Source organism: Mastomys coucha, unplaced genomic scaffold (assembly GCF_008632895.1).
Source record: "Mastomys coucha isolate ucsf_1 unplaced genomic scaffold, UCSF_Mcou_1 pScaffold18, whole genome shotgun sequence".
NCBI classification, from domain to species: Eukaryota; Metazoa; Chordata; class Mammalia; order Rodentia; family Muridae; genus Mastomys; species Mastomys coucha.
Genome location: NW_022196900.1, coordinates 4,329,123 through 4,355,390, shown reverse-complemented (window position 1 = coordinate 4,355,390; position 26,268 = coordinate 4,329,123). Strand labels below are relative to the sequence as shown.

Here is a 26,268-nt window from a genome sequence, read left to right as displayed (position 1 = left end):
ATGGCTCTTGACAAGCAATGCTTCCTTGAGTCCTGTCGTCTCTCTCGCCCATTCTTTATTCACAGGTTATAATCCTCCTCGTTCCCCTGAATAATGTGACCTGCAGGTCAGGTCATTCCACCATCACATCGAGGACCATTCAGAGGCAGAAAGCAACCTCATTTCCTCTTGCATGCCTCTCTCAGAGGAGCTAAGGCTATCTATCCCCCAGGACCCTTCTAGCTGCAGCATACTCCTTCCATCTTGTCCAGAGTGCCAGAAGCCCAGGTTAACAACCTGGACTGTTTTTAAAAAGCAAAGTTGACTTTCCTGCTGGTTTTAATCCTTTAACCTTACATGACTCTCCTTCCCTGAACCTTCTGAGTGGGAGCGCCCCTCCCCCACTCCCACAGGGTTACCACTCACCCACATTCCCTGCATCAGAAGCTGAGGCATTCTTGTGAGGTCTTAGTCACTACTTCTTTCACCTACCTCAGCGAAGCCGCTGACCCTCAGAGCCTTAGTAAGCTCAGGAATTTTAACCTTCACACTGGAGTTTGGAGAAGTTGGGGCCAGAGGACATTAAAGTACCTGCTCCAAGAGGTTGAGGCCCTCAGATAGAAGTCAAAGCCTGGTGGGCCTCATGCCCCAGGTCTTGCCCCACTCTACAATTCTGGCTTCACATTCTTCTGAGTTCTTATCTCTGTGTCCTGGGGCATATACTGGGGTGGTAGAGGACTTGCCTAACATGTGTGGGACCTGCGTTCCCAGAGCCAACACATTGGTATATATTAATCTGGCCTTCAGAGCAGACGGTAAACAGTACCATCTTTGGCACATGAGGACAGTGGTTCAGTCTTACCCAGAGGCTCGTGGAACCTTCCGTATAGTGCATCCTGCCATCCTCAGGTGTCACGTGGCACTCGTCTACTTCAGTTATGTCTGCGTGTCAGGTCCAAAAAACCTGATCAGGGACCTGAGGCGTATGGCTTCAAAGGGAGCTAGCTTGCCTCCTGAGTATTCAGTCGCTGACATCTCCCAGCTCTGATGTGTTCCAGATTGGTCTCTGCTAAAGTCTGTGGAGAGATCTGCATGCTTTCTTTATTCAGGCATAAAGGTGCCCTAAGAAATATTTCGTTATAGCTAAAACTGAGATTTAACATTGTTTCCTGGCCTCCACTGTTTCAATGATCCTAATTGATTTCCTAGCTGTTAGCTTGGAATTTTTACAAGGGAAGCTGCCTTATCAGACAAGGTGTCCCCAGAATTAGCAATAAGGTCAGGCATTATTGCCTACTGAATCCCATAAGGAAGCTGCTTTATCAGACAGGGTGTCTCCAGAGTTAGAGATAGTAATCAGACACTATTGCTACCTGTAAACATAGTCAGAACTCGAAGAGCAGTGCCACACAAGGCAGGATTACTTTAAACTAGAGAGTAGTTGAAAAGTTTCCTGAACTAATGTTTGTGTTACAAGCCAAACTATTCCCAGGAGCTGCTAGAATGGGTCCTCCTGGTGCTTACCTGCTACAGACCAAGAGAATTTGCTTAGGGCTGCCAAGATAGCCCAGCGGGGAAGAGCACTATTGCTCTACTGAGGGAATCATTTACACCTGGCTGTTTGATCTTACTGACTTTGATGTGACCACTACCTGCCTAGTGATCCCTGACATTCACCCTGCTTCTGTATACTATATAAGCCTGATTTTCACTTTGTGCAAATACACTCAGATACCACACTCCCTTGTGTCATCTCTGTTTGTCACTCGCTGAATTCTTTGCCCACCAGGCCAGAACTAATTTTTTGTTTTGTTTTGTTTTTGTTTTTGCTTTTCGAGACAGGGTTTCTCTGTATAGCTCTGGCTGTCCTGAAACTCACTCTGTAGACCAGGCTGGCCTCGAACTCAGAAATCCACCTGCCTCCCAAGTGCTGGAATTAAAGGCGTGCGCCGCCACCACCTGGCAGGCCAAAACTCTTATCACCCCTCGGAACAAGGAGTCCCCGAAGCAACCCAGTCCGTGGCACTCTGGGTGCTGAGCCGAGCAAGGCATGATTAGTGAGTGGATGATTTGGAGTGTAGCAGCTATCTAGTAAATAACCCCTGTATTAGTGCAAATTATCTTACTGATCATGCCTAGAATCTCCAGGACTGCCCCGTCCCCCACCCCCACTATCTCCTTCTGGACGACTCAAGCTCTCCTTGAAGTCCCTTTCCATAACCCTCACAGGGCACCACAGCCCCCTCTCTGCAGCCAGGGAGGGCCTTAAGCAGGAAATCTTATGAGATAGAGCCAAATGACTTGGCACGCGTCATCCCTTCGACTCCCACCTTGAGACTTTCGCAGCTATGCCCCCCTCAGCCTCTGCCCGGCTCCACCTAACGGGATGGCACCCGCCCCAGGGCAGACCAAGCAGCTCTCCACCCGCTCTGCCTGCTCTACCCTAGCAACCCCCATTCCAGGGCCTTCATTCTCCACCCTCGGCCCCGCCCCCTTCCTCGGGCCCCATAGCCCTGGACACAGTACACAGGTCCCAGAGTCCCTCCTGGAAGGGAAATAAAAGGAACTGCTTCGTTCCCATGGCTGTGGTCAACATTTTCATCCCGGGGCTCAGCCCCGAGAATCCGCATTATATTCCAGGGTAAGACTTCTCCCCAGAGTATTCTCCTGCTTGCTTCTGGGAATGGGGCTTGGGATATAGGAGGCTGTTCATTTACACACTGGAGTTAAGTTGAGAACTGGGGTGTCTATGGTGTGGAATAGAAAGGGGAATCAAGCGGCTGTAGGAGCCGGGTCTAACAAAGCTTTGTGATGCTTTCCCCATGGAAACAAGGTAAAAGGTGGAAGGATTGGACACCTAGGCAGAGGGCTCGGAAATTTGAGTTCCAGGGCTGGGGATGTAGTAACTTCATTGATTTCATGATTACCGAGCACAGTAGGTAAAAGAGACAAAGAACAAAAAAAAAAAAGACCTACAAACTCAAGCTGGGGGAAGGAGTGATTGGCCTGAGCCAAGCATGGGGCGGGCAGGTGTGTGTGTGTGTGTGTGTGTGTGTGTGTGTGTGTGTGTGTGTAGAAGGATCAAAGGTGTTTGGTGAGCCTAGGCTGCAGAGTGAGACACGTCTAAAAATAAACACACACAAACACTTGGGGCAAGTGCACACCAAGAGCAGGGTTTTCCTGATGCAGGCACGGTGCTGGTGGTGGTAGGGTCAGTCGGCTTGGAGCTCAGGGACGGATCCTGTGCTTCAGGTATACGGGACACTGCCCGCTACTTCAGTTCAGCGTGGGCCAGACCTATGGGCAGGTGACTGGTCAGCTACTCCGAGGCCCTCCTGGTCTAGCCTGGCCTCCTGCTCACCGCACACTTCTGCCTCCCATCCAGTCTCCAAGATCTCCCGTAATTTCCAGGAGGCCGCCGCCTCCCAGGCGTGGGCATGAAAGGCTCAGCTCCAGCATAATCCCTGGGTATACAGGTCTGTAGAGATGTCTGAATGGGTGTCCCTTCGAAGAGAACGTGTCCTGAGCTAACACATCTTCTTCTCCGTCAGGTTTTATACCACAGGCACAGTTCATCTTTGCTAAGAACTGCAACCAGGTTTGGGCTGAAGCTATGAGTGATTTTACACAAAGGTGCAGGGAGCGGGAGAGTCATGAACTGTCAGGGGGAACCAAGGGAGAGAAAGAGGTGGAGAAAGACCAAGGGCCGGAGGCAGAGGAGCCACAGCTAAAGCAGAAGTCGGCACATGTGAGATGGGGCAGGCTGGTGGGGTGGGAGTGAGGGTGGGCACTTGTGCTTTGCCTAGGGGCAACATGGGGCATGGGGCTTGGCTGCCAGCTGTCTCAGGGGAGCCTGAACTTAGTTCTTTGTCTTTCATTAACTTCTCCCTCCAGGTTTCCCCCTACTCCATGGATGATACAGATCCCCAGAAGTTCTTCATGTCAGGTGAGAGGACGTGGGTAGTGAAAGGCATGGGGAGACCTCAGGATGTCCTGACTCAGCATCTCCCCCACCCCCAGGCTTCACGGGCTACGTGCCCCGTGCTCCCTTCCTCAGGCTTCATGGGCTACGCGCCCCGTGCTCGCTTCCTCAGGCTTCACAGGCTACGTGCCCCGTGCTCGCTTCCTCTTTGGCGGCAGCTTCCCTGTGCTCACCAACCAGGCGCTGCAGGAATTTGGGCAGACGTGCTCACGGGGCAGGGCACAGAAGGACCCCAAACCTCTTCCCACGGCTTCCCAGCCCCAACTTTCAGAATCTGGATCTTCTGCTTCACTAGAGAGGCTACGTGGCAAGTGAGAAGAGCCCCTGAGAGGCTCCGGGGACTGTGGTGTGTGTGCAGGTGGGGTTCTTGGGGGAACTGGAATAGACAGGCACAGAGAGATGTCAGTCCAATCCTGGGGTTTAGCTTTAGAGAGGAAACTTAGAGGCAGCTCAGCTGGGAGTTGGGAGCAGATTTTAAAGGGCAGTTTGGAGAGTCTATGCAACTGAGAGTTAACTGTCTTTTTCATGCCTCTCTGGCTATACATGACAGACTTTCTTGGCCACACAGGATATAAGTTCCAGTTTGGTAGTACATTTGGGCATCTTACCCATGATGCTCTGGGCCTCAGCATTACTCAGAAACAGCTCCTGGCCTAAGTACCTGGATTTCCAGTTCTCCCTTCTCATCCTAACCCAGTGAATGAACCTTTTGGGATGAAGAGAGGTCGGTAGGGGAGGGGCACAAAGAAAACGGTTTGGAGGCTGAGCACCTTTTTATTATTAGGTGTAATAAATAAATAATAAATAAATAAATACATACATAAACAGAAGCCTGGGCTCCTCCCTATTCTGACCACCAGGCACTGGTCGCCGCCTATTTACAGCATGGCGGGCTGGGACTCTGGCCCCAATACTGTTAACCATCTTCATCATCATTTGACCTAGTGAACCTACAGATGACCTCTGGGCCTCCTCCCTCCACACTTGTCTACACCCATGGAAATATTGGCAGCCCAGCACTGTGCGTCCCTCCCCTCCTTCCCCGGGTGGAGGTCTGGGACAACTGAGAAGGGGTAATTAATACTGAGCATGGGGAGCAGGCGCCAGCATGGAGATACGTGGCCCCCAGCTCTCTGCATACTTTCCGTAGCCAAGCCTGAGGGCTTGGGAAGGACTCTCAGGCTCTGAGTCTCGGGGGTGGGGGGATATGAGGGTCCCTGAGGCCACCAGCATGCACAAGGCCTCAGTTTTGGCTGCTCCCAGGAGGTGAACTTGGAGTTGGGGTCAGTGTCACATAGGCCAGAGGTACCAAGCCAGTGTCAGGGCCACGGCTGCAGCGCAGCCAGTCTCCTCCAGCTGGTCCCAGCACCCGTAGGATGTCTCCTTTGTGGAAGCTCAGTTGTCCAGGGCCTGTGGCCAGATGGTGGCACAGAGCCTGCACCTCGCTGGAGAAACAACAAGCGGGGGTCGGAGAAGCCCTATCAACAGCCAGTCTAGTTTACCAATACTCAATTCCCCTGGGCGTACCACGGAGGTTTGGAGGGCACGGCTGGGGGGTGAGGCTCTTGCAGGCTCTCTCTGGGCTCCGGCTCCCGGCGGGCCCCCATTGTCTGTGCTACCAGCTGGAACACAGACTTGTCCAGGCTCAGCCAGTCCGAAGGCAGCCTAAGGGAGAGGAGACAGATTCTAGTTCTGCCTGTGTCCTGATTTAAACCAGGCTTTGCCACACCACTGTGTACGCCAGTAGCGACACTCACCTGTTTGTGGGCCGGGCTTCCCGCTGAGCTTTCCGAGAACCAAAGAGATGTCCCCACTTGATGCCTCCAGGTGAAGGCTCTGGGGTCCCTTCCTCATTTTCCGTTGGTGGGGCAATGGGCCCTTCCCTCTCTCGACTACGCCTCAGCTCAGCTAGCACAGAGTCAGGGGGGCTCCCCATCCAGAAAGGCCAGCCCCTTTCTTGGCCAAGGGTCTCCTCAGGGGCAGGGCAGGCCTCCGCCCCCTCTACTACACCTTCCCGAGGCGGAGGGGGTGGAGCCTGGGACGGCCCCCCACTGCCGACACCTTTCTTCTTCTCACCGCCACTGCTGCTGCTGCGAGGGAATCTAGAGCCCTCAGCAGTGCCATCAATGTAGACCTGGGAGCTCTGCATAAGCTGGTACCACCAGCCAGCCTGACCCCCTCGGGCCCACTTGCCATGATCCGAGCTCCCCGCCACCACAGCCACCTCTTCCGCGTCTTCCTCATCCTCTTCTCCACCTTCTGAGGCACCCACCCCCTTCACCCGCTCCCCAGGAGCCACCCTGTCCAAGTCTCCAGGGCCCTCCTGGCCTCGGGCCCTGGCCAACTGCAGTGTCGAGTGCGCAGACAGCAGCAGGTCCTGGGACACACGCAGCAGTTCCTTGTGCTGCCGCTGCTGCCGCCCACTCTGCAGCAGCCTGTGCTGGAACAGCAAGTCCAGGCTGAAGGGCAGCAGGGCTAAGGGCTGGAGCAGCAGCAGCAGCTCCTCAAAGAGGCCAGGGCACACCGTGTGTGCGGCCCGCAGGAAGCCCCAGGGCTGGTAGTGGGTCTGGATGATATCTGGGGAAAGAGAGGGACAGAGTCACACTCACAAGTCACACTCACAAGTCTGATCTGGCCTGACAGGGACAATGAGAAGCAGCTACATGCATCTGTACAGGCTGTGGACTCTGCTTTCATGTGCACAAAGCCTGCTGCGGTATGCTGAGCATACACTCCATCACCTGAAATGGCAGCTCTGAGTTTAGGGAGAAAGGCTGGGGTTCATGGCCACCCTAACTGCTAGATTCCCTAAGTCTGCTGCTGCTTCAAGGTTCTAAGTCAAGTAGATGCCCCAAACTCTGAGAATGAAAGTCTGGGTGGCCTTCCCCAACGTTCCATACTGAAGGGGTAAGTGGAGCGGGCTGTGGGCATTACCTTCATGGTTATAGAGGTGATTAAACCAGAACTCCAGGGACCGGATGCTGTAGGAAGACAGGGAAAGAGTTCAGTCTTGTGGATACAGCTAGATAATGAGGGGGCGGGTGCAGAAGAGCAGATACAGGGAGGAAATACAGATGAACATCCACGGCAGGGGCAGGCTGGCTCACCCTGCAAATGCCATCTGGAAAGTCACTGGGGTTGTGGGAAGTGGGGTGAACCCACGAGATTCACAAGTCGGTCAGTTCTTGGAATGGAGACAGCCTGCATGTAAGTCAGGGTGATGACTGACTGAGAGGACAGGCTGCTGGGGGCAAAGGGAACGACTGGGCAGCTACCACTACTAAGAACTACCGTGACATGTGTTCTAAGCTGAGTTTAGGTCTGAAGCAGGATTTAGAAGCAGGGTTGGAGTTGAGAGATCACAGTTTGCAGACCCTGAACACTGGGAAACCCAGCTCCTTTCTAAACAGGTCAGCCCATGGCGTTTGAAGTGGAGGCGCTTGGTGGTGGGAAGTGTCAGTGCCTGCCGAGAGGCGGCTCCTGGGTTGGGTAAAGGGATCCCAAGGCCTTGCAGAGATGCTGTAGACACCCCTTCTGTCTCCTTCCAGGCAGCCAGCCCCTTAGAGGAAGCAGAACTACAGTGGGGCTGGCTGCTTCCATCTTGCCGTTCTACACACTCACTTGAGCAGGCCGAGGATGAAGGCGTTGAAGCGCATAGTATGGCTGGTGAGTTCTGGGAATTGGCTGACTTTGTTGCAGAGGCCATGCAAGACCTTGGTGGATGGGCCTGGGAAAAAGACAGGTTGGAGATCACGTTTCTAGTTTATGGAACCCTAAATTCAGTCTGGGGTCCACGGGTGGCAATCTAGTACCTACCTAGCTGTGTGGAAGCCTCGACCACACTCCAAGGCATGTTTTTACGTTGGCCAATGATCACATCCAATACGAAGGCCTTGAGCCCATCCTCTAGCACGGCCTGGACTGCAGGGCACAAGTACTTCAGAACTAGGTGGCCGACATTGGGGCTCACAGAGCTGTTCCCCAGCTTTGCCTGCAGGTGCATAGGGCGACTGTGAGAAGCCTCACCTTGGTCCTAGTTGGCCCTCCTGGATCCCCCTAGCCATTTCCATCTCTGGATTCAAGAGAGCAAAGAGAAGTGACAGCTAAGCCTGCAGGGCTCAGCTCTTGCCTGTGCCAGCATACCTTGACGCCAGGATCCCGGCTCGTGCCAAAATGGGCCACAATAAGGTCCACAGCGGTGTTGACAGCTTTTACCAGCCCTGCGGGGGAGAAGCTGATGTGGCAGGTCCCCTTTTGTGAGACTCTAGCCCACCTGGTGGAGGTGGACCCTTGGTGGGGAAACAGGAAGCTGCCTCTCCCACCCACCGGTTCTCGCCGTTCTTTCCTTCTCAGAGGGCCGACTGCTCTCTACATGGAGGGCTTTACCTCTCTGACCTTTACGTTTCTCTCTGCCTTCTCCTTTGCGGCGCTCCTGCCCCTTGGCCCACTTGGTTATTTACCCTGAAGTTGCTCCCAGGCTACTGGTCACTCCCCTGCCGACCAGCATGTTCCTGTCACTCCTTGTTCTCTGTCACCAGCATGCTTGCCCAGAGTCGCTTCACCACAGTCTTCAACTAGAGTACCTGAGGGCTTTGTTTGCTTGTTTGTGTCTTTTTAAGATGGTCTCACTATGTAGCCCTGGCTATCCTGGAACTGACTAGGTAGAACAAACTGGCCTCGAACTCAGGGATCCACCGCCTCTGCCTCCCAAGTGGTAAACTAAAGGTATACACTATCGGCTGGGCAGTGGCGGCGCACGCCTTTAATCCCAGCACTTGGAGGCAGAAGCAGGCGGATTTCTGAGTTCGAGGCCAGTCTAGTCTACAGAGTGAGTTCCAGGACAGCCAGGACTACATGGGGAAACCCTGTCTCGGAAAAAAATTAAAAAAACCAACCAACCAAATCAAAACAAAACCAAAAACAAAAAAGGTACACACTATCATGCCAGACTCCAGGAAATATTTTTAAATTATGTGTAAGTCTCTCTCATTGTAGTTAATTTGGTGAGGGAAGGGGCCGAAGCCTGATTCTTAAGTTCTTGATACATGGCCCTCGCTCACTCAGACACAAACTTCTACCTCCCGCCCTAATGCTCTGTATTGGTATTTGGGGTTTTAAACACCGAGGTCTTCTGAAGGATTCTAGTAGGGTACCAGGCCCCACCAGCGTGGATGGCAGGATCCCTGCCCCAGGCTGGGTGTGGATGTGTACCTTTTTTCTGAAGTATGTCGATGGAAATGGCCTCGGAGTTGCCATCGGGAGACAGACAAAACTCAGCCGGGGGCTTCTCCGTTAAGGAGAAGGGGTCCTGCAGGTCAGGACAGGTCAGTGACAATGGCTTTGCAATCTGACCTGGAAAGAAGGGAAAAGAAAATCCTGAGTAGCTCTCCCTCAGGTCCTTCCCGGCTCGCCCTGGGTACACCAGGGACCTTGGCCACGCACCATTCAGCCGGCAGTTCAGATGGCTGGTTGTGCCAAAAGAACCTGGGAACTCAAAGATGGGGTTCCTTCGGGCCAGCCGAGCTTCCTGTGGCCTTCGATCTAGGCTTCCTGACAAACCAGGTGGCCCTAAAGGGTTCTTCCTCCTGTATTCCCGCCACTTGAGGGCCTGAGGGGACAGGTGGTTGGCTGGAAGCAAAAGAGAGGAAAAATTAGGAGGAGACAGCATTTCATCTCTAGCCAGCGGCCGTGTGAGATGACCTGTCAATCACCCGACATGTCAATCACCTCCAGATGCTGTGGATGTGACCCCTGCTCAAAGTGTTTAAGAACCCACCCAAAGGAGATGTTGGCTTGCTTGGGCTACGGATGGAGTTCGTACCATTGTTGGGCCTGGAGGCCATGCTGCCCTCGCCACCTCCTCGAGCCAGATTCTCTGCCCGGGCGAAGCCAGATCTCCAAGAGCCCAGAGGTGGCAAGCTTCCCGTGCCATGAAGCCTGTACTCAGCCAAGGTCGGAATCTTTTGGTCCTCCTTCGGTGGCTGCTGGGAGGTGGCAGGGCGCACAGGAGGAGGACAGGTGCGGCTCCACGGTGGTAGACTGTCTGCTGCTGTGCCCTGCTCCAGAGGCGGGGAGGAGGTAGAGGCAGATGAGTCAGTGCTAGAACCAAAGGGGCCGGCACTCCGGACCGGGGAGTAGCTTCCCAGGGGTGATGGCCTTGAGGTCTCTGGTTCAGGTCCAGCGTTTCTGGCGCCTCTGCCAGTGGTCTGTGAGGTGAATGCCTGGGGCTCTCCTGAGGGAGCTGGGGCTGGGACTTGAGCAGTAGAGATAACCAGTGGGGCAGCAGGCTGCTGTGCTCGGCCGCAGCCCGAGAGGCTGTAGAGCTGGGAAAGGCTGTGGAGGGCCCGGGCCTTGGCCAGCTGCTTGGGGAAGTGATGTTGGAACACGAACGGCTGGATCGGTAGGGTGGTCGGCCTCTGTTCCTTGCTGTATCGAAGGATGGGTCGGCTTTCAGTGCCACCCCCTGTAGCAACAGCAATGGAGAAGGACTGAGATACAGAGACACTGAAACCCCAGCGAGAGGAAGAACCAAGAGATACTAGGAGGTGATACCCAATGGGGATGATGGGCTAGCCTGGGCTGCAGGACCCGAATAGGGGCCGGCAGGCTTTCCCCTTTGAGGAGGGGACACGGTCCTCCCTGTAAGCCCATCTTGTGTTTTATGACCTGGACTGCCGGCTGCCTCTCCACTTTCTCAACTCCCCAGTGTCAAGACATGTTTGGAGGCTCCATGCTCACCTCACTGAGCACGTGCTTCCTTGCAAAGATGGCTGTATTTCAGACTTTCACACAGATGGCTCCCAAGACCATCCTGCTGTGGGGCTTTGCTCTCTTTTTAAATGAAAACAGCCTTGCTAGAAACATTATTCCTAAACCACCTCCCGGGGAAGCTTTCAGACTCTTCTCATCTCTCATCTGCCTGGGTTTTCCTGATACCTTCCGTTTCTGTCAATGGCAGAACCGCCTACAGAGTCAGTGCCAAGATGTTGCCGACTTCAAGCGCTCTCTACCCATCACCCCGTCTCCACTCACACACTTCACTCCATCTTTGAGTAAATTCAGCAGCAAGACATGTATTTACTTGCAGCCAAGTTGGCCGAATTTCTTCATATCTCTATGCTCTCACAATCCTGATCTCCCATGATCCCCTCATAAGAACTTCAAAATCCACTTCTACTCTCTTTAGAATAGAGATGTTCTCCAACTCTGGGGATTTTTTTCTTCAGCCACTTTTCAGGTCAGTGTCCCTTAAATCACAGGTCTCAGAACTAAACTGAGGTCTAGAACAATGCAGGATGCCACGGTATTTGTTGATGAACTCTTATCTCAATCAAACACCGCTCCTGCTGCAGACATCTAAATGAACACAAGGTGGCGCCACATATACTTACAGAGCCTAAAACCCTGGGCGTGGCTCAACAACTAAGAGGCAGAAATTCATTTCTCCACAGATCAAGAAACTTACTTGTGTTTGTTTTTTGAGACAGAGTCTCATGTAGTTCAGACTGACTTTGAACTTGCTGCGTAGCTAAGACTGACCTTGGATTCCGGATCCTCCTGCCTCAGCCTCTAAGTGTTGGCTGTGTTACAAGTATGAGCCACCTTGCTACACACAGATCAGGGAAATTTAAATTAGAGACATTAAGTCATTGTCTCAAGTTAAGGTCACTCAGCTGGGAAATAGCAGAGCCTAGAACTTTGCCCAAGCCAGAGTCTGGCTTTTGGGGCCAATGTTCTCCACCACATCACATTACACATGCAGTGATGTCAGGCTGGGTTTGCCGGGCCATCTTTCTTATTCACGTCAATGAGTCATGAGGGATGTGTACCCACACAGGCTCATAGAAGTGTTTCAGACTCACGCTCCCTGCCAACCCGAGTGCTTATAGGACAGTCTGTCTTCCTTGATGTGTTCTACACACCTCCACTCCGTCCTTAATTACACCTAGTCACTAACACCCTGGGGCCCCTGTCCCAGCTGTGCTCTGCCTGACTCCATCTTCCTGCTCAGACCTCTGGCCCAGGAGCCCTCTCACCCTATTTCATTTCCTTTTTGTAAAGTGTCAGGAAGTATTTCTCATCTGTTACTTTTCACAGGATTTCCAGAGAAGTTGGGGCCAAATCCTCTCAGTTGCTGTGCCTCTAAGGCCCGGGCAACATCATAGGCACCGAACAGTTAAATGAACAAATTCCTACTTCTGATTGAGTCTAGTCTCCTCTACCTCAAATCACCTTATATAAATCTAGTTTCTTGAAAAATGAATTTATCTGTGGTTATTGCTCAAAGAATCATTGCTCAAAGATCACACATGTTGTGTACCTGGGAAGCAGCCCCAGTTCCTGGGTGCCTTCTTAAAATGTAGCATGCAGAGTTCCCTGGGAAGCCAGTCAGTGCTCAGTGTTTGAAGAGAGGGAGGGACCATGGCCCGCTGGAGTCTACCTCTGTGCAGGGCTTTGGAAATGGCCAGTGCACATTTTGCAATCTGTTACTCACCCCAAATCAACTCAAGGACACTTTGCAAATCGAATTTCACTCTGGCCTCTGCTTTATTAGTTTTGTTCTATCAAGATTTGGCAAGATCCCTTTTCCTAAATGTCAACCCTGCTGCTCGGGTTCTCAGGAGGTGTTTCAGCTTCTCCCAGTCATGTCCAAACTGCTTTGTCCTTGCTATCCATAAATTCAACCAATTGTCAACTCATTTGTTGACTTTTTTTTAAAAAAAGAGTGCATAGAATTGGGGGAAAGACCGGTGATGGGGGTCACCGGAGTCTCACTGGGCCTGGGGAGGAAGCTCTTCAGGTAGAGAGCCTGCCCAGTGAGGCAGTCCGCCTGGCCTGCTGGGTCAGTCCTAAGGGCTGAGTACACCTGGAGGAGGGAACACAGCGGAGGGACACCCAGCAGGAAGCCGAGGCAGCAGCATCAAAAACTCAAGGTCAGCCTTGGCTACCCGGTTTGAAGATGACCTGGGATGCACAAGACCCTGCCTCAAAATAGCTAAAAAATAAAATATAAACCTTATTTTGTGTGTGTACATGGGAAGAGGCATATGGAAATCAAGGCTAAATTTTTCCTTCCCCCATTTAGACTTCAGGATCAAACAGCCTATTGGAAAATGCCTTTAAGGGCTGAACCATCTCCCTGACCCTAGAAAAATACTTACTTTTTAAAAATATTAAAAATTCTTTAAAATCTTTTAGTCTAGTGAAAATACTTTAGTGCCGGCTGGCCCTCTCCTCCTGTCTCATCCTTTCTCCTCTCCTTTTCTTTTGTTCTTGTACATGTGGTGTGTATGTGCGTGTACATGTTTGCATGTAATGTGAGTACTTGCGGAGGCCCCAAGGTGATACTGAGACTCATCCTTGACCACCCAGCTACCTCAAATCCGGAACTCTTGGATACGGTCAAGTCTTCACAGCTAGCATGTTCTGGGTGTCCCTGCCTCTGCCTCCTGAGCTTGGAATTATGGGTAGGCTGCCACAGCTGCCAGGTATTGGTGGCATCTGCAGGTTTCCAGGGTGGTGACTGTGACACCTGGCAAGGTGCTTTAATCACTAAGCCACCTCTCCAGATCACCTTTAAAATATTTAAACATTTCAAGACAATACAGACCTGGCTGGCCTGGAACTCACCATGTAGAACAAGCTGCTCTCAAACTCGCAAAGGTCTACCAAGCTTTTGCCTCATGGGTGCTGGGATTAAAGGTAGGTGTCACCGAGTCTGGCTGAAGTATATGCTTTCGAATCTAAACTGTGTGCATGCCCAAGTGTGGGAGTCAGAGGACAACTTTGCGGAGCTAGCTGGCTCTTTCCCCTCACGTAGGTTCTAAGGATCGCACTCAAGTTGCCAAGCTTGGACTGGAAGGGCCTACACCTGCCAGGCTACCTCCCTGGCCCCCATTTTAAACTTCCGACTGATTTTTCAGCCTTCGACTCCTAAATGCTGGAATTATAGATGTGCTCCTCAAGGCCAACTTCATCTCCAACCTTGAGGGCTGCTCTGCTCAGCTCTTAAGTCACAGGGTCTGTAGGCACTATTCTTGTTTACTTTGTAATTCCACACATTCTTCATGGATGACCAGTTTTAACTACCCCTCCTCCCCCCTCCCTCCCCTCCTTCCTCCCTCCTAGGCTGGGCTAGAGATCACTGAGTAAGTCAAGCATCGTGCTTAGAACTCAGAGGCTCACTACCGTTCCTAATCCAGTGCCTTTCACATGGTGGTCTCTCCTGTCGGGAAGACACTTCTCCACATTTCCCACCCCACACACCAAGGAGCTTCCGAAAATGCAACTCAAAATGTGCTATTAAGCAAACAGAAAAACCAAGCCAAACAATACCAACACGGCCACTCTCCTGTTGAAAATCCTTCAGTGGTTCACCCCCACCCTCACGGCTCTGCTAAACTAGTCTACTGCGGTTTCCTGGGAAGTACCAGACTCTGTGCCCGTGTGGCTTTGTACAACAGGCTCTTCCATGAGCCTACAATGTTTCTGGAAGACAGTCTACAAAACCTAACCCTTATCTTTCTTCCAGGCTTAAATGCAAACCGCTGAGTCCCCTAACATGCCGGCCGAGCAGGGATACCCTTCTAGGTTACCGGCACCCTACACTATTTCCTTTGCATTATTTGTTTCTGCCCGTTGATTCTGCCCCTCCTTGGAATCCCTGGAGGATGGAGTCTCTAGCTCCGCATCAGTACAGATCCTGCGACAAAGGAATTACTCGAAATGGAATAAACCATAAGGTGCTGGCTTAGGAGCCCACGTGGCTAAGGTTCACTTCTGGAGTTTTTGGTTGGCTTTTTTTTTTTTTTTTTTTTTTTTTTACAGAAGTGGTCATTTTTGTTGCTCACATTGGCCACCTGCCCTCGAGCAATTATCCTGCCTCAGCCTCTGGAGGCACACGCCATCCTATTCAGCCTAGGTCTCTGGCGCCTCAGTGCAGGAGTACCACTGATGATCAGAGAGCAAACGTCACTGCTACCTGGTGTGGCTTCCCTGTCCCTGGTGGACATGTCCCCGAGCTGCCTTAACCCCTGCAAATCCCTGCACGTCTACAACTGACCACATGCCTAGTCTCTGTCAGTAATTCCTTCATGGTTTCCCAGGACACCAGTCTCCAAGTCCTAGTGATCTATCTGGCACTCTCTTCTCCCTGTCCCCACCCCAGGGGCAGCACATGTGCTGGAGCAGAGAGGCCCAGACTGGTACAGAACAAATGCATATCGTGATGTTCTCTGAATTCCTTACCGTCAGCTCTAGCTCTTGCATCCCTCTGGGTATGGCTGTTGGCTGGGCTCCCTGGGAGAGCAGGCCCAGGATCCATCAGCTGGGCCAAGGGTCCCTGCCCAGCAGCTCTGAGGGTAGGAAGTGGCATCTCACTGGATTGGGAACCCTGAGAAACCTGGGTGGACCAGGGTTCTGGGCCAAGGAGGTCCAGGCTGGGCCCCAAGGGCATGGATGGCAGGCTATGGCTACATCGAGTGCCCTCATCAAGTGGGGCTGCCCTGTCTTGCTGGGCTTCTTGGATGGGTGAGAACTCCTGGGAAGAATCTCCAACGCTCACTCGAAGTGGGGGGGAGCCAGAGCCCGCAGCTTTCTTCCGGCCTTTGGCCAACTCAGCAAAAGAGGTAACCCTCCTGGGTGGGGAAGCAGGCCCGGTTAGGGCTGCAGGGCCCTCACTTAATCGAACTGGGCAACTTAGCATGCGCTCCAGTGAGCCCAGGCGGACAGGGGGGCTGCGCTCCAGGCTTCGGTCATAGCTTCGAGAGCGCTGCCGGCCAGTGCTGGGGTTGGGGGGGGAAGTATTTGTGTAAACCTGCCCTTCAAGTACAGTGGGGCCCACGGCGGTTGCTGCTTCTGTTGAGGAGCCCACTGCTTCTTTTTCCTCTGGTTGGATGTCTGGCTTCTGGAAGAGGTAATACTCAGAGGGCTGGCTGGGGTCTGGGTCCGAGCCGGGGCCTGGTGGAGGACTTATCTTGGTGTGTTCTTCAGAGCAACTGGTGATGGACGAGCCGGCTGGGCTCGGGGAGGACTGCGAGGACAGGTCACAGGTGACAAGTTTATAGTAATTCTGTGTGGCCACTACAAGGCGGGCCTGGCTCTGGAAGCAGGCTGTGAGGTCAGCTACAGCTGGGCAGGGCTCAGAGTGTGGGCGGTAGGCGTTGCAGTTGGCATCGAGCTCAGGGGATGAGGCATGAGGACAGCCACAGCCCTCTTCCCTGTCCCTGTTCTCAGGGTGGTGGGACTCGCAAGACATTCTCGACTCAGCCGGGGAGGGCTGCAGGTCCAGGTAGAAGGCTCCAGGGTCTGCGTGGCTACAGAAGGAGGAGTCGCTGCAGGACTGGGGGACAGAGTTGAGGTTGGCACGGGAGCTGCCGTGCATCTTATTGTAGAGGGTGCTGAACGTGACTAGCACACCATCGGAGCTGTTACAGGAGGAGTCGCTGACATAGCCCATGGACTGGTCAGCCGCCTCCGACTGACTGGACGTACTACTGCAGTGGCAGTGCTGGGTTCCCAAGCCGGAGCGTCCAGGGTGTCTTGGGGATTCATCGGAACTGAGCTTCCACTCTTGTTCAAAGGAAAAGCCAGAGATATCACTGCCCCCACCTCCGCTACCACTCCCCCCATGTCCCCCACACTCGTCCAGCTCCATCGTCTCAGCTTCCAGCTCTGGGCGGCAGCAGTGGCTAGTGCTGCACTGGGTCCCCAAGGCTGTCGCTGGGTCCTGTTCCTGCCCCTCCACCACTCCAGGCCGACTGCGTGTGGCACCCCATGGCCTGCCCTGTCCGGGGCCAGACGGTGGCAGCTGGAAAGAAGACAGATGGAAGGGCTGGCTGGTGCTGTGCAGGTGGAAGGACTGCTGGGTGACACTGTCACCAGTGCTGCCGTCAAGCAGGTCACCGAGTCCTGTCTCACCCACACCTTCCTGTACCAAGAAGGGATTGTGCCTTTTGGGAGCTGCAGGGCCTCGTCCATCCCGACTCCTGCTCTTGACGCTGTCTGAAGACCTTGTAGGCGCCCCGGGCGCTGAGTGCAGGCTGGTGTACAGAAGGGGGTCGGCTTGTCCTAGGTCGTGGTCAGGCTGGGTGAGGCCCAGCTCCGGGGGGCAGAAGGGATTGGCTCTCGGGCCCCCACCTCCTCCCCCTGTGCCCCCGCAGCACTGCCGGTCTGGGACTTGGCAGTGCACTAGGGGGATATGGTGGACGATGAGGGTCTCTCCAGTCAGCTTAGGGGGGCTATCCATTCTGGAAAGTTCCAACAAGGGCATCAACAGCACCAGATACTGCCTTTGGAGCCCAGTGGGGCAGAACGCATTTCATCAGGAGAGCTTGACACCTGGAAGAGAAAGGGAACCTAAAGTCACCTCCCTGGAAATCAGGGATAGGCCCTGCCCCAAACTCTTCAGATGGACAAGAATCCACGAGGAATAAAGACTCTGGGTCAAGGTGGAGCTCTGACAGCACAGGCGAACAACATACATGGGCATGCCTACACTTTCTGTATTGCACAGGCCCTTGTTGGGAGGCCCCACTTCATTTTAAGGCCACTGTGTATCCAGGTTCAGGAAAAGGCCAGGCCTCTTTTAATGCCACATATGAGGGTGTGGAGCTCGGGGACATGGTCCTCCTTTTTCTTTTTTTTACAATTCCATTTATTTACTATGAGAGAGTCTGCGGTTGCGTCTATGTGTGGGCCCCAGTGTGTGTACAGAGGTCAGAAGACAACTTGTGGTGGCTCTGTTCTCTCCCTCCACTGTCTGAGTCCCAGGACGTGAACTCAGAATGCCAGGTTGAGTGGCAAGTGTCTTTACCCGCAGAGATACCTCTCAGGCCTTCCCATTCTCCTCTAAGCAGTAAATAATGACCTCACAGACACAAAGACACACACACACACACACACACACACACACACACACACACTGACATACACACTGACACACACACATACACAGGACATAACTAAGAAAAACCATGTATGCTGTCTGAAGAGCACAAGGTGCTAAGGGAAGGGCCAACGATGCCTGCACAGCTATGGGGGGGCAAGTTTATAGGTGAGGAGAAGAAAATTAGACATATATCACATACTCATAGAAGTCAGCTATAATTTTGTAAGAAATGTATCTTAAAACATACTATACCAGTTGACCAAAGACTGCCAGCACCCTTCTTCTCCCCCCATGGATCCAGAACCCTTTTCCCTCTGCTTACTGGGGGCTACTATTGGTTTTTTACTTACTTACAGCCCAATGCTGCCCCTCTTCCTAGTCCTCCCTCTTCTTCTCTGAGAATGGGAATCCTATCTCCGCCAGATTAGGCATCCCCTCCCACTGAGGCCACTCAAGGCAGCCTCGATGGGGACCAGATACCACAGTCAGATACAGCTTTAGGGAGAGCCCCCCACTCCAGTTGTTGGGGGGCCCACGTGGAGACTGAGCTGCATGTCTGCTACATACATGCTGAGGGCCTTGTTTCAGTCTGTGTGTGTTCTCTGGTGGGTGGCTAAGTGTCTGAGAGCTGTGTCACTCCTGGAGCAGAGCTTCCTGAGTACAGTGGAGGGAACATCGGATAACCACAAGTGTGGCTGACACCGACTTCTCCCTACACAGGGAGCATGGTCACTCTTATTGTTCAGGTTAGGATTCGGAACCTCTAAAGTACCCCAGTTTGGCTTTGCTTTAGCCTAGAGCGATAGTTCTCAGCCTCCCTAATGCTGCAACCCTTTAATGCAGCTCCTCATGTGGTGGTGACTCCCAACCATAAAGTTGTTATTGTTGCTACTTCATAACTGTAATTTCGCTGCTTTGGATCATTATGTGCTAATATGTAATGATATGAAGAGTTCTGGGACAGGGTCGTTTGACTCTCAAAGGGGTCACCATGCACAGGTTGAAAATCAGTAGCCTAGAACCTTCACTACTGGGATTTCCTGGAAAGTCTCTATCCAGGTCTTATCTCCGAGAGGCTAATGTTCTGTCAGCCGTGAGGTCCTCTGGTCTCTTGGCCCTGTGCAGAAATGATCTCTCAAACTCTCTTTGCCTGGGCTGTCAGACTCAGGCCTCTTTCTCCTAGACTCCCCAAGACTCATTTCTTCTGATCCATCAATCTCTCTTCCCCCTTACCTACTCTTTCTCTTAATCACTTAACTGAGCCTTTGACAGCACTGATTGCTTAAAGTTTAACTCATTTAGACCAAAGGGCCAAGCTCCTCGTGTGGAAGACAGTAAAGTATTCCACAGACAAGTTGTGGGCCAGACAAGTTACACATGCCTAAGGAAATGCATTAAAGGGAAATGCAAATGTCCAATAACTGTATGCATGAGGGACAATTATAGTAAGTTACAACTAAACATAATTATACATTACAATTATGTATGTTAAATCACATTAAAATTAAGCCTTCTGAGAGTAAGTCTTCTTTATTGGATCTGTAAGTGCTATTGTGTTGAGTATGATATTCAGCATGGATGTCGAAAAGCAAAAACTAGAGAAATTAAACCAAGTTACAAGGTTAAGAGTTATAGAAGAGGGTGGAGGGTCGGGGCATCCACGTGGAGACAGGGGCATGGGGAGGAGGTGTGGGATGTGGAGCAGTCAGAGGGTGGATGGGGGTGGCATGGGGAATGGAATATGGAGTGCAAAAAATAAATTTAATAATAATAGTAGTAGTAGTAGTAATAATAATAATAATAATAATAATAATAATAATAGAAATGCAAAAAAGTTATAGAAGAAAAAATAAGAATAAAAAAAGTTAAAGACAGGGTCTCTGTATCACAGGCGGTCCTCCAAATCCACATCTAGCCAAGGATTCCTGGTCCTCCTGCCTCCACTTTCCGTGTGCTAGAATCACAGGCATGTACCACCATGTTTAGTTTATATGTGCTAAGGACTTAGCCCAAGTCTTCATGTATGCTAAGTAAGTGCTTTACCCATGGAGACCATTGCCAACTCTAGAGTAAACCGTGGTAAACCTAACCTAATGGTTGTGTTTCTTACCTCATTAAACACTGCTGTGCTTTCAAAGGATACCAGTAAAAAGGTTAAATGTGAGTCAGGGGACAGGTCAGATGTAAAGGGCTCACCCTGCGAGCATGGAGACCCGAGTGTGGTCTCCACACTCTGTATTAGAAAGGCAGGGTGCAATGGCACACACCTGGAAACCCACCACTGGGGAGGCAAGGGCAGGCTTAGGACTCTGGCCAGACAGCCTACCTAGTCTGCCGGAGAACCCCAGGCCAGCTGGGGACCCCGTCTCAAAGCTAAAGTCTCAAGTAATGACCCCTGAGGTCGGTACACATTCACTCATCCATCCACACACACACAAGAGCCAACCCACTGAGTGGGGGAAAGTACTTTCAAATCAGACTTCTGACAGTGGCTTCTAATCAAATTATACAACACTTCGTTTAATAAAACATTTACAACTTCTTGGTTTCTTTTTCTTTCTTTCCTTATATACCTCTGGATGGCCTTGGACTCACTATGTAGACCAAGCTGGCTTTCAACTCACAGTAATCTACCTGCCTTTGCCTACAGAGAACTAGGGTTAGAAGTATGTGCCACCATGCCCATCACTGAGTAGATGTTTCTTTAAAGAAGACATATGTGTGGTTTAGCAAGATGAAAAGATGGGCAATATCACTAGTTATTAAGAAAATAAGACTCCAGCGAGATACCACCGCTCTCCCAACAGGGTCCCCAAACCAAAACCTACAGCAACCACAAGCTTGGTGACGGCATGGAGATTTCAGCCCTCATACATGGTTGGGCACTGTAATGGTACAGGCCCTTGAAAAACAGTCTAACCGTCCCTCAGACTCTTACACAGACTGGCCCACAAGACCAGCAACCCCACTTCTAGGACTGAACTCAGAGGGGAGGAGGAAGTCGACCACAGAAGTCACTGCAGCAGCTGCACAGTAACCAAGAACACGGCAAGACCACAAAGCCTGAGAGCCGATGAATGAATAAGTAAGATGTAAATATGTCTCCCATTATTTTCTATACCAGCTAAAAATTAGCACAAATGTGATCTACACATACGGTGGACTATTACTTGGCAATAAAAGCTTGAGTCACTAGAACATGCTACAACATGAAGGAGCCTTACAAGATGATATTAAGAAAAAAGAAGCCATCACAAATGACTCCTTCGTGTGGTGTATGGCTTACATGAAATGCCTAAGACAGGAAAGCCAACTGAAATGGAAGGTAGATTGCCGGTTTCCAAGGGCTGGAGGATGTGGAACAACTGCTTAATGGTTAAGGAGGATCTTTGTGGGATGACAAAAATGTACTGCTCTCCAGCGCTGGCAATGGTTACCCAGTGAACAGTTTATGAAAATGTATTGAGAATAAAGCTATTCTCAATAGCTACAGGCTAGCCAAGGCTACATAGTGAGATCTTGTCTCAAAAAAACAAAAACAAACCCCTCAAAAGATTGTGATTCTGGGAAGAGGAGTGAGGCAGAAAGCCCGCTATGGGGTGGGGGGCGTTGGGGTGGGTGGGCTGGAGTGGGCTGGGAGGGCTGAAGGGGATGGACTAGAGGGCTGGACATTTGCAGAAATAAAGTAAGAACAAGAGAAGGAATGGGGAGCAACGGCTTAGTGACATTTTGAGGAACAAGAACAATGGACAGGGCTTTTAGGATGCTTTGATATAAGAGATACAAGACAATTTCTCCCTTACTTCCTATCTTCTTTACAAAAAAAATGGGTCACACACACACACACACACACACACACATACACACACACACAGGCTACACACTATGAGGGAAACAAGGATGACAAGACTCTAAAATTCCAACAACGACCAATCAATTGAAAATATACAGTCAGGGGCTAGAGAGATGGCTCAGTGGTTAAAAGAAAGCACTGGCTGTTCTTCTAGAAGTTCTGAGTTCAATTCCCAGCAATCACATGGTGGCTCACAACCATCTGCAATGGGGTCTGATGCCCTCTTCTGGTGTGTCTGAAGACAGCTACAGTGTACTCATATACATGAAAGAAAGAAAGAGAGAGAGAGAGGAAGGAAGGGAGGAAGGAAGGAAGGAAGGAAGGAAATATACAGTCAGGTGTGGTGCATGCCTTTTGTTGAGTCGGCCAGGGCTACAAAGTGAAACCCTGCCCATCCCCAAAATGTGTGCATGCGCAAGTGGTTTGTGTGTATGTGTGTGTGTGTGACTGAAACAACCCCATGCTGTTAGCTGAGCATGGTGAGGTCCTGTGGTCCCAGCTACTTAGAAGGCTGAAACAGAAGAGTTTCTCCAAGTCAGGGTTCGAAGCCAGACTGGGTGTACAGTGAGACCATGGCTCAAAACAACGTTAATGTGGTGATATGAGCACTGACTTAAAGAGGAACTAGAAGATGAACTGTGTATGTGATGTTTTTCTAAGTCATTTTATTATTTTTTATGTTTATATGCATGGGAAACACACAACAAAGTGCTGACCACAGTGCTGATCTGGTGTTGAGCAATGCTGGATGATTTCCATTTTTTTCTGTTCCATCTGTATATAATACACACCATGTACATAAATAATAGTCTTCTCTAAGTAAGGGGACTCTCTTTACGTACAATATTAGATTTGCACATAGGGTTCATAGATACATTCAGGCAAAACATTCACATACATATTTTTTTTTAATTCAGAAAAAAAGGGGCCTGCAGACACAGCTCAGTGCCAGAGCATTACAAATAAGCAAACAAACGATAGAATTAAGATGGGATCCAGGAACTCTAATTTTTGAACATCAAAAAAAAAAAAAAAAAAAAAAAAAAAAGGAATGAAGTGAGAGCTGGGGAGGTGACACCTATGACCCAGCATCTGGGGGGTAGGGAGAAGGGTTAGGGTGCAAGGCCAGTCTGAGCTACAGTCAGTTCAAACGAACCTGGGCTACTGAGTCCGACTCAAACATCACAAAGGGGAGTAATGTAATAAGCCATCTGACTTTACCTCAAACGCTGCAGAAAACACGAACGAGTGCATGTAGATGCATTTAGACTTCTTTCCTGGGAGTGGGCTGAACTAGTAACAAGCAAATTTAACACTGTGGTCATAGGAAACGAGAACTCTGAGATGAATCAACTCACTTCACACTATTTGTTCCTGATTAAATGAAGGGAGGAGGAAGCTCCCCTAGAAGATGAACCTCCTACCTACGTCTACCTCGGTAGCTAGAGTAGCGGCTCAGCCAGCAGGAAGATGTGACATCTAAGTGTACAGATGCAGGGGATCTCCCACTCCATCCGAGCATCCCCAAACAGTCACAGGCATTTCCATTTTGAGGGTTTGTTTGTTTGTTTGCTTGCTTGCTTGCTTGCTTTTGAGACAGGGTCTCTCTGTGTAGCCCTGGCTGACCTAGAACTGGCTCTGTAGCTGAGGCTGGCCTTGAACTCAGAGATCTGCCTGCCTCTGCCTCCTGAGTACTGAGGTTAGAGGTGTGTGTCATCACACCCATTTAACATGTGAGGAAACCAAGGCTACAGGGTATAGGAAGCTCACTCCTCACAATCACAGCTGGAATGGCTCCAAGCCCAGGCGTGTCCCCTCAAGGGTGTCTACTATCACTCAGGTGCGGTCATGACCCACACCTGGTTCCTACCGTCCCATGGCAGTGCACGCCATGGCCACTTTTATATGCTCTACCAAACAGTCTGAGCCCACAGGCCCTTTCACACTGTCATCCCATGTTCTCACACTGGTCAGTCCTGCTTCCTGCCCTTCAGGTCCCGGCTCCCAGGCTTCGTCTGCCTCATTCCAGCCCATTCATGGTTCTCAGGCCACTTCCCCCTCGCTCCACTGTTCAGTCCTTGGCTCATTGGGAACTAACCTACACTCACGACACTCCCGAAATGCTCAGCCACACACTGTACAACTCCAGTCTAGCCTCCGAGTTCTCTACTGGGGTGAATGTTGGAAACAGAGCTAAGGGTCTGTCTGCCTACAGGCAAGACAACTGCAGAAGAGAGCTTCCTGTCTTTGTTCACCAGCAGCATCCTTCTGTTGGTCAGGGAACCTAGTTGCTTCTTTTCTGGTTTCTTCAGAGCTACCAGGGAGGCAAAGGCACTCATTGTTGTACTTTAGTAATCTGACCTTGACCTGAGGTCCTGCTGAGAGCCTCTGTGGGGCTGATTGTCTTCTCTAGGGCAGGATGGAAGGGAAGAGGGCGGGATGGTGGATTGGAGGGCAAGAGTTTAGCTTATGTTTAGGTCCTTTCCAGCTAGGAAGCTGCTCTGTATAGGAGGGCTGAGTATAACAGGTCAGGTGCCTTCAGCATCGCAAAGTCGCACTCTCCATACACTGTGGGGCATTTGCTCAACATTTGTTCTTACTGCATCCAAACCTGGAGCTTGGCAGCTTCTACGGTGGGTATGTCTGTATGCATACATGTATGCATGCGTGTGGAGGAAAAGCCACCCAACGTTCTTGATAAGGATGCATGGATCCCTTCATGGTTTCCAGCATAAACTTCCAAGAGCTGTGGAGAGGTCTCCACCCATTCAGCCTTTGTGTCCAGAGCTGACAACTGCAGCTACAGCAGCTTCATTAGAAATACCCAGGAAGAAAGAAAGAAAGAAACGGATCCTGCTTCTTGACCAAACAGCACAAATAACACTAGCCCAAGCCTCTCTCTTTGCCGGCCCATGCATGCAGAGATGAGTTTGTCTGCGCTTGCTGGCACTCTCCCTGTCCGAGAGACAAAGCCGCCCTTCAGGAACCAGATGCTAATGATGATCCTGCCTCTGCCTAGCTGCGACCTCCCACACCCCCCACCCCAGAGCCATACCGCTGCAAAGAGCCTCGAGCCGGACCCGGTGGCTCCCGCTCCTCTTGCACGTCCACCGTGCTCTACCTCGACAATCTCAGCCGAATCGCTGGTCCTCAAGATCGCACAGGGGAGCCGGGCTGATGATCTCCTAAGATCTGATGTCTGTTAATACAATGGCATCCTAGCTGATGCAGGGAGGCTGCGCAATCTCAGCCTGCCTTCTCGGTGCTGCTGCCACGGCGGCTGGGCTGCGGTGACGTTGCTACTAAGGGGGAGGGCTGGGGAGGGAAAGGAGCAGGCAAGCCCACAGTGCAGCCACTCAGTTCCCAGTCGGTCCCTGCGGCCTGTTAGCTTGGGGGAGGGGCACAGAGAGAGAAGTCAGCCACAGAGGGCAGTAGGTGCTGGAAGACGGAGACTTTCCAGACAGCAGCAAAAAAAAACAGGGAGAGCTGAGCCTAGCTTCTCTTGGGTCCTGAGTGTTGGGAGAAGTCTGGGCAGAGCCTGGGCGCTTCCTTCCTTCCTTCCTTCCCCTCTCAGGCAGCTCCTTTCCGACCTTGGCCAGAAGCCCCTCCCTCCTCTTTTCCCCAGCAGTGAATGACTACTTGTTTCCCAGCTTTTTCTTTAGTTAGGTTTCCAGCTGGGTTAGGGCGTAGGGTCATCCTGGAAGGAGATGCTGGAAGCCCCACCCAGAGGCTACAAAAATCAAAACAAAAACAAAAATCTCAAAGGCGGATCAGCATTCCGCCAGCAAAGCAGCAGGCGCTTTTCCTGAAGCCCAGTCTCAGTGCTGGGTTCCTAGGGCTCCTCAGGGTAGGCTTCCCTCAGAAAAGCCCTGGGCCACCGGGGGGCTTCTCTGAACAGGTGGCAGCGATGCTCCGAGCCTGGGTGGCTGCAGACCACCTCCCTAACCTAGGGTTCGGTTGGATGTCCCGGCTCTTCAGAGGGCCTAACAGTTGAAGCAGAGTTGCCTGTCACATCAGTTTTGGGTTCTGGCTGACTTGGGTTCAACCAGGGTTGTAAGGAAGCAGAATCCCTTTAACGAGGCAGAGTCTGAAAGGCTCCTTCTCCCAGAGAAAGGGAGGCAAAGCAAAGAGACTGAGTTCTTGACGCCTTTGCTTTGCCTGTAGACCCTCCTCGCTCAGGCTCTGGACCAATCTGTGAGACTAACCGAGCAGTAGTGGACCATACACGAGCCAGATGAACCGCAAGCGGACTCTGTCTGTGCCACTGCTCATTGATGCTACCCTCCAAAACAGCAGCTTTCAGGACAACCATGGTAGAACATGCCTCTAATCCCAACACATGGGAGGCACAGGCAAGCAGATGTCTGTAAGTTCAAGGCCAGCCTGGTCTACATAGAGAATTCAAGGGTGGCCAGAACTACACAAAGGGACCCTGTCCCAAAAACCCACACAACAACAACAACAACAACAACCAACCAACCAAACAGCCACGCTCCAGGTGGGCTCGGTGGCTTCCACTGAGTCTGGCACATTTGATTTTGCTCCAAACTGTTTCCTTTACTGCAC

The 26,268-nt window shown here is 51.5% G+C and overlaps 2 protein-coding genes across 4 annotated transcripts in view; one reads left to right on the top strand and one right to left on the bottom strand.

Annotated features, from left to right (window-relative positions):
* Positions 1-2,558: 2,558 nt before the first annotated feature.
* On the top strand, positions 2,559-4,404 carry Fam166b (family with sequence similarity 166 member B). The gene is made up of 4 exons (XM_031376737.1): positions 2,559-2,620; positions 3,232-3,293; positions 3,531-3,727; positions 3,874-4,404. Exons 1-4 carry the CDS (start codon positions 2,559-2,561, stop codon positions 4,402-4,404), a joined length of 852 nt encoding a protein of 283 aa, XP_031232597.1.
* Positions 4,405-4,715: 311 nt separating this feature from the next.
* Rusc2 (RUN and SH3 domain containing 2) overlaps positions 4,716-26,268 on the bottom strand; it is a 47,304-nt gene continuing 25,751 nt past the window's right edge. Inside the window, exons 1-12 of one of the 3 annotated variants that reach the window (XM_031377188.1) lie at positions 24,758-25,181; positions 15,209-17,299; positions 9,783-10,424; positions 9,404-9,589; positions 9,173-9,313; positions 8,105-8,181; positions 7,778-7,952; positions 7,583-7,688; positions 6,896-6,942; positions 5,719-6,538; positions 5,489-5,626; positions 4,716-5,406 (exon numbers count right to left, since the gene is read on the bottom strand). In XM_031377188.1, coding sequence (XP_031233048.1) covers positions 5,205-5,406; positions 5,489-5,626; positions 5,719-6,538; positions 6,896-6,942; positions 7,583-7,688; positions 7,778-7,952; positions 8,105-8,181; positions 9,173-9,313; positions 9,404-9,589; positions 9,783-10,424; positions 15,209-17,231 — 4,557 coding nt within the window. In that variant the 5' untranslated portion in view covers positions 17,232-17,299; positions 24,758-25,181 and the 3' untranslated portion in view covers positions 4,716-5,204. Of the gene's footprint in view, positions 5,407-5,488; positions 5,627-5,718; positions 6,539-6,895; positions 6,943-7,582; positions 7,689-7,777; positions 7,953-8,104; positions 8,182-9,172; positions 9,314-9,403; positions 9,590-9,782; positions 10,425-15,208; positions 17,300-24,757; positions 25,182-26,268 lie in introns of those variants that run through there. The other 2 variants (XM_031377190.1, XM_031377189.1) reach the window with 2 other exon arrangements.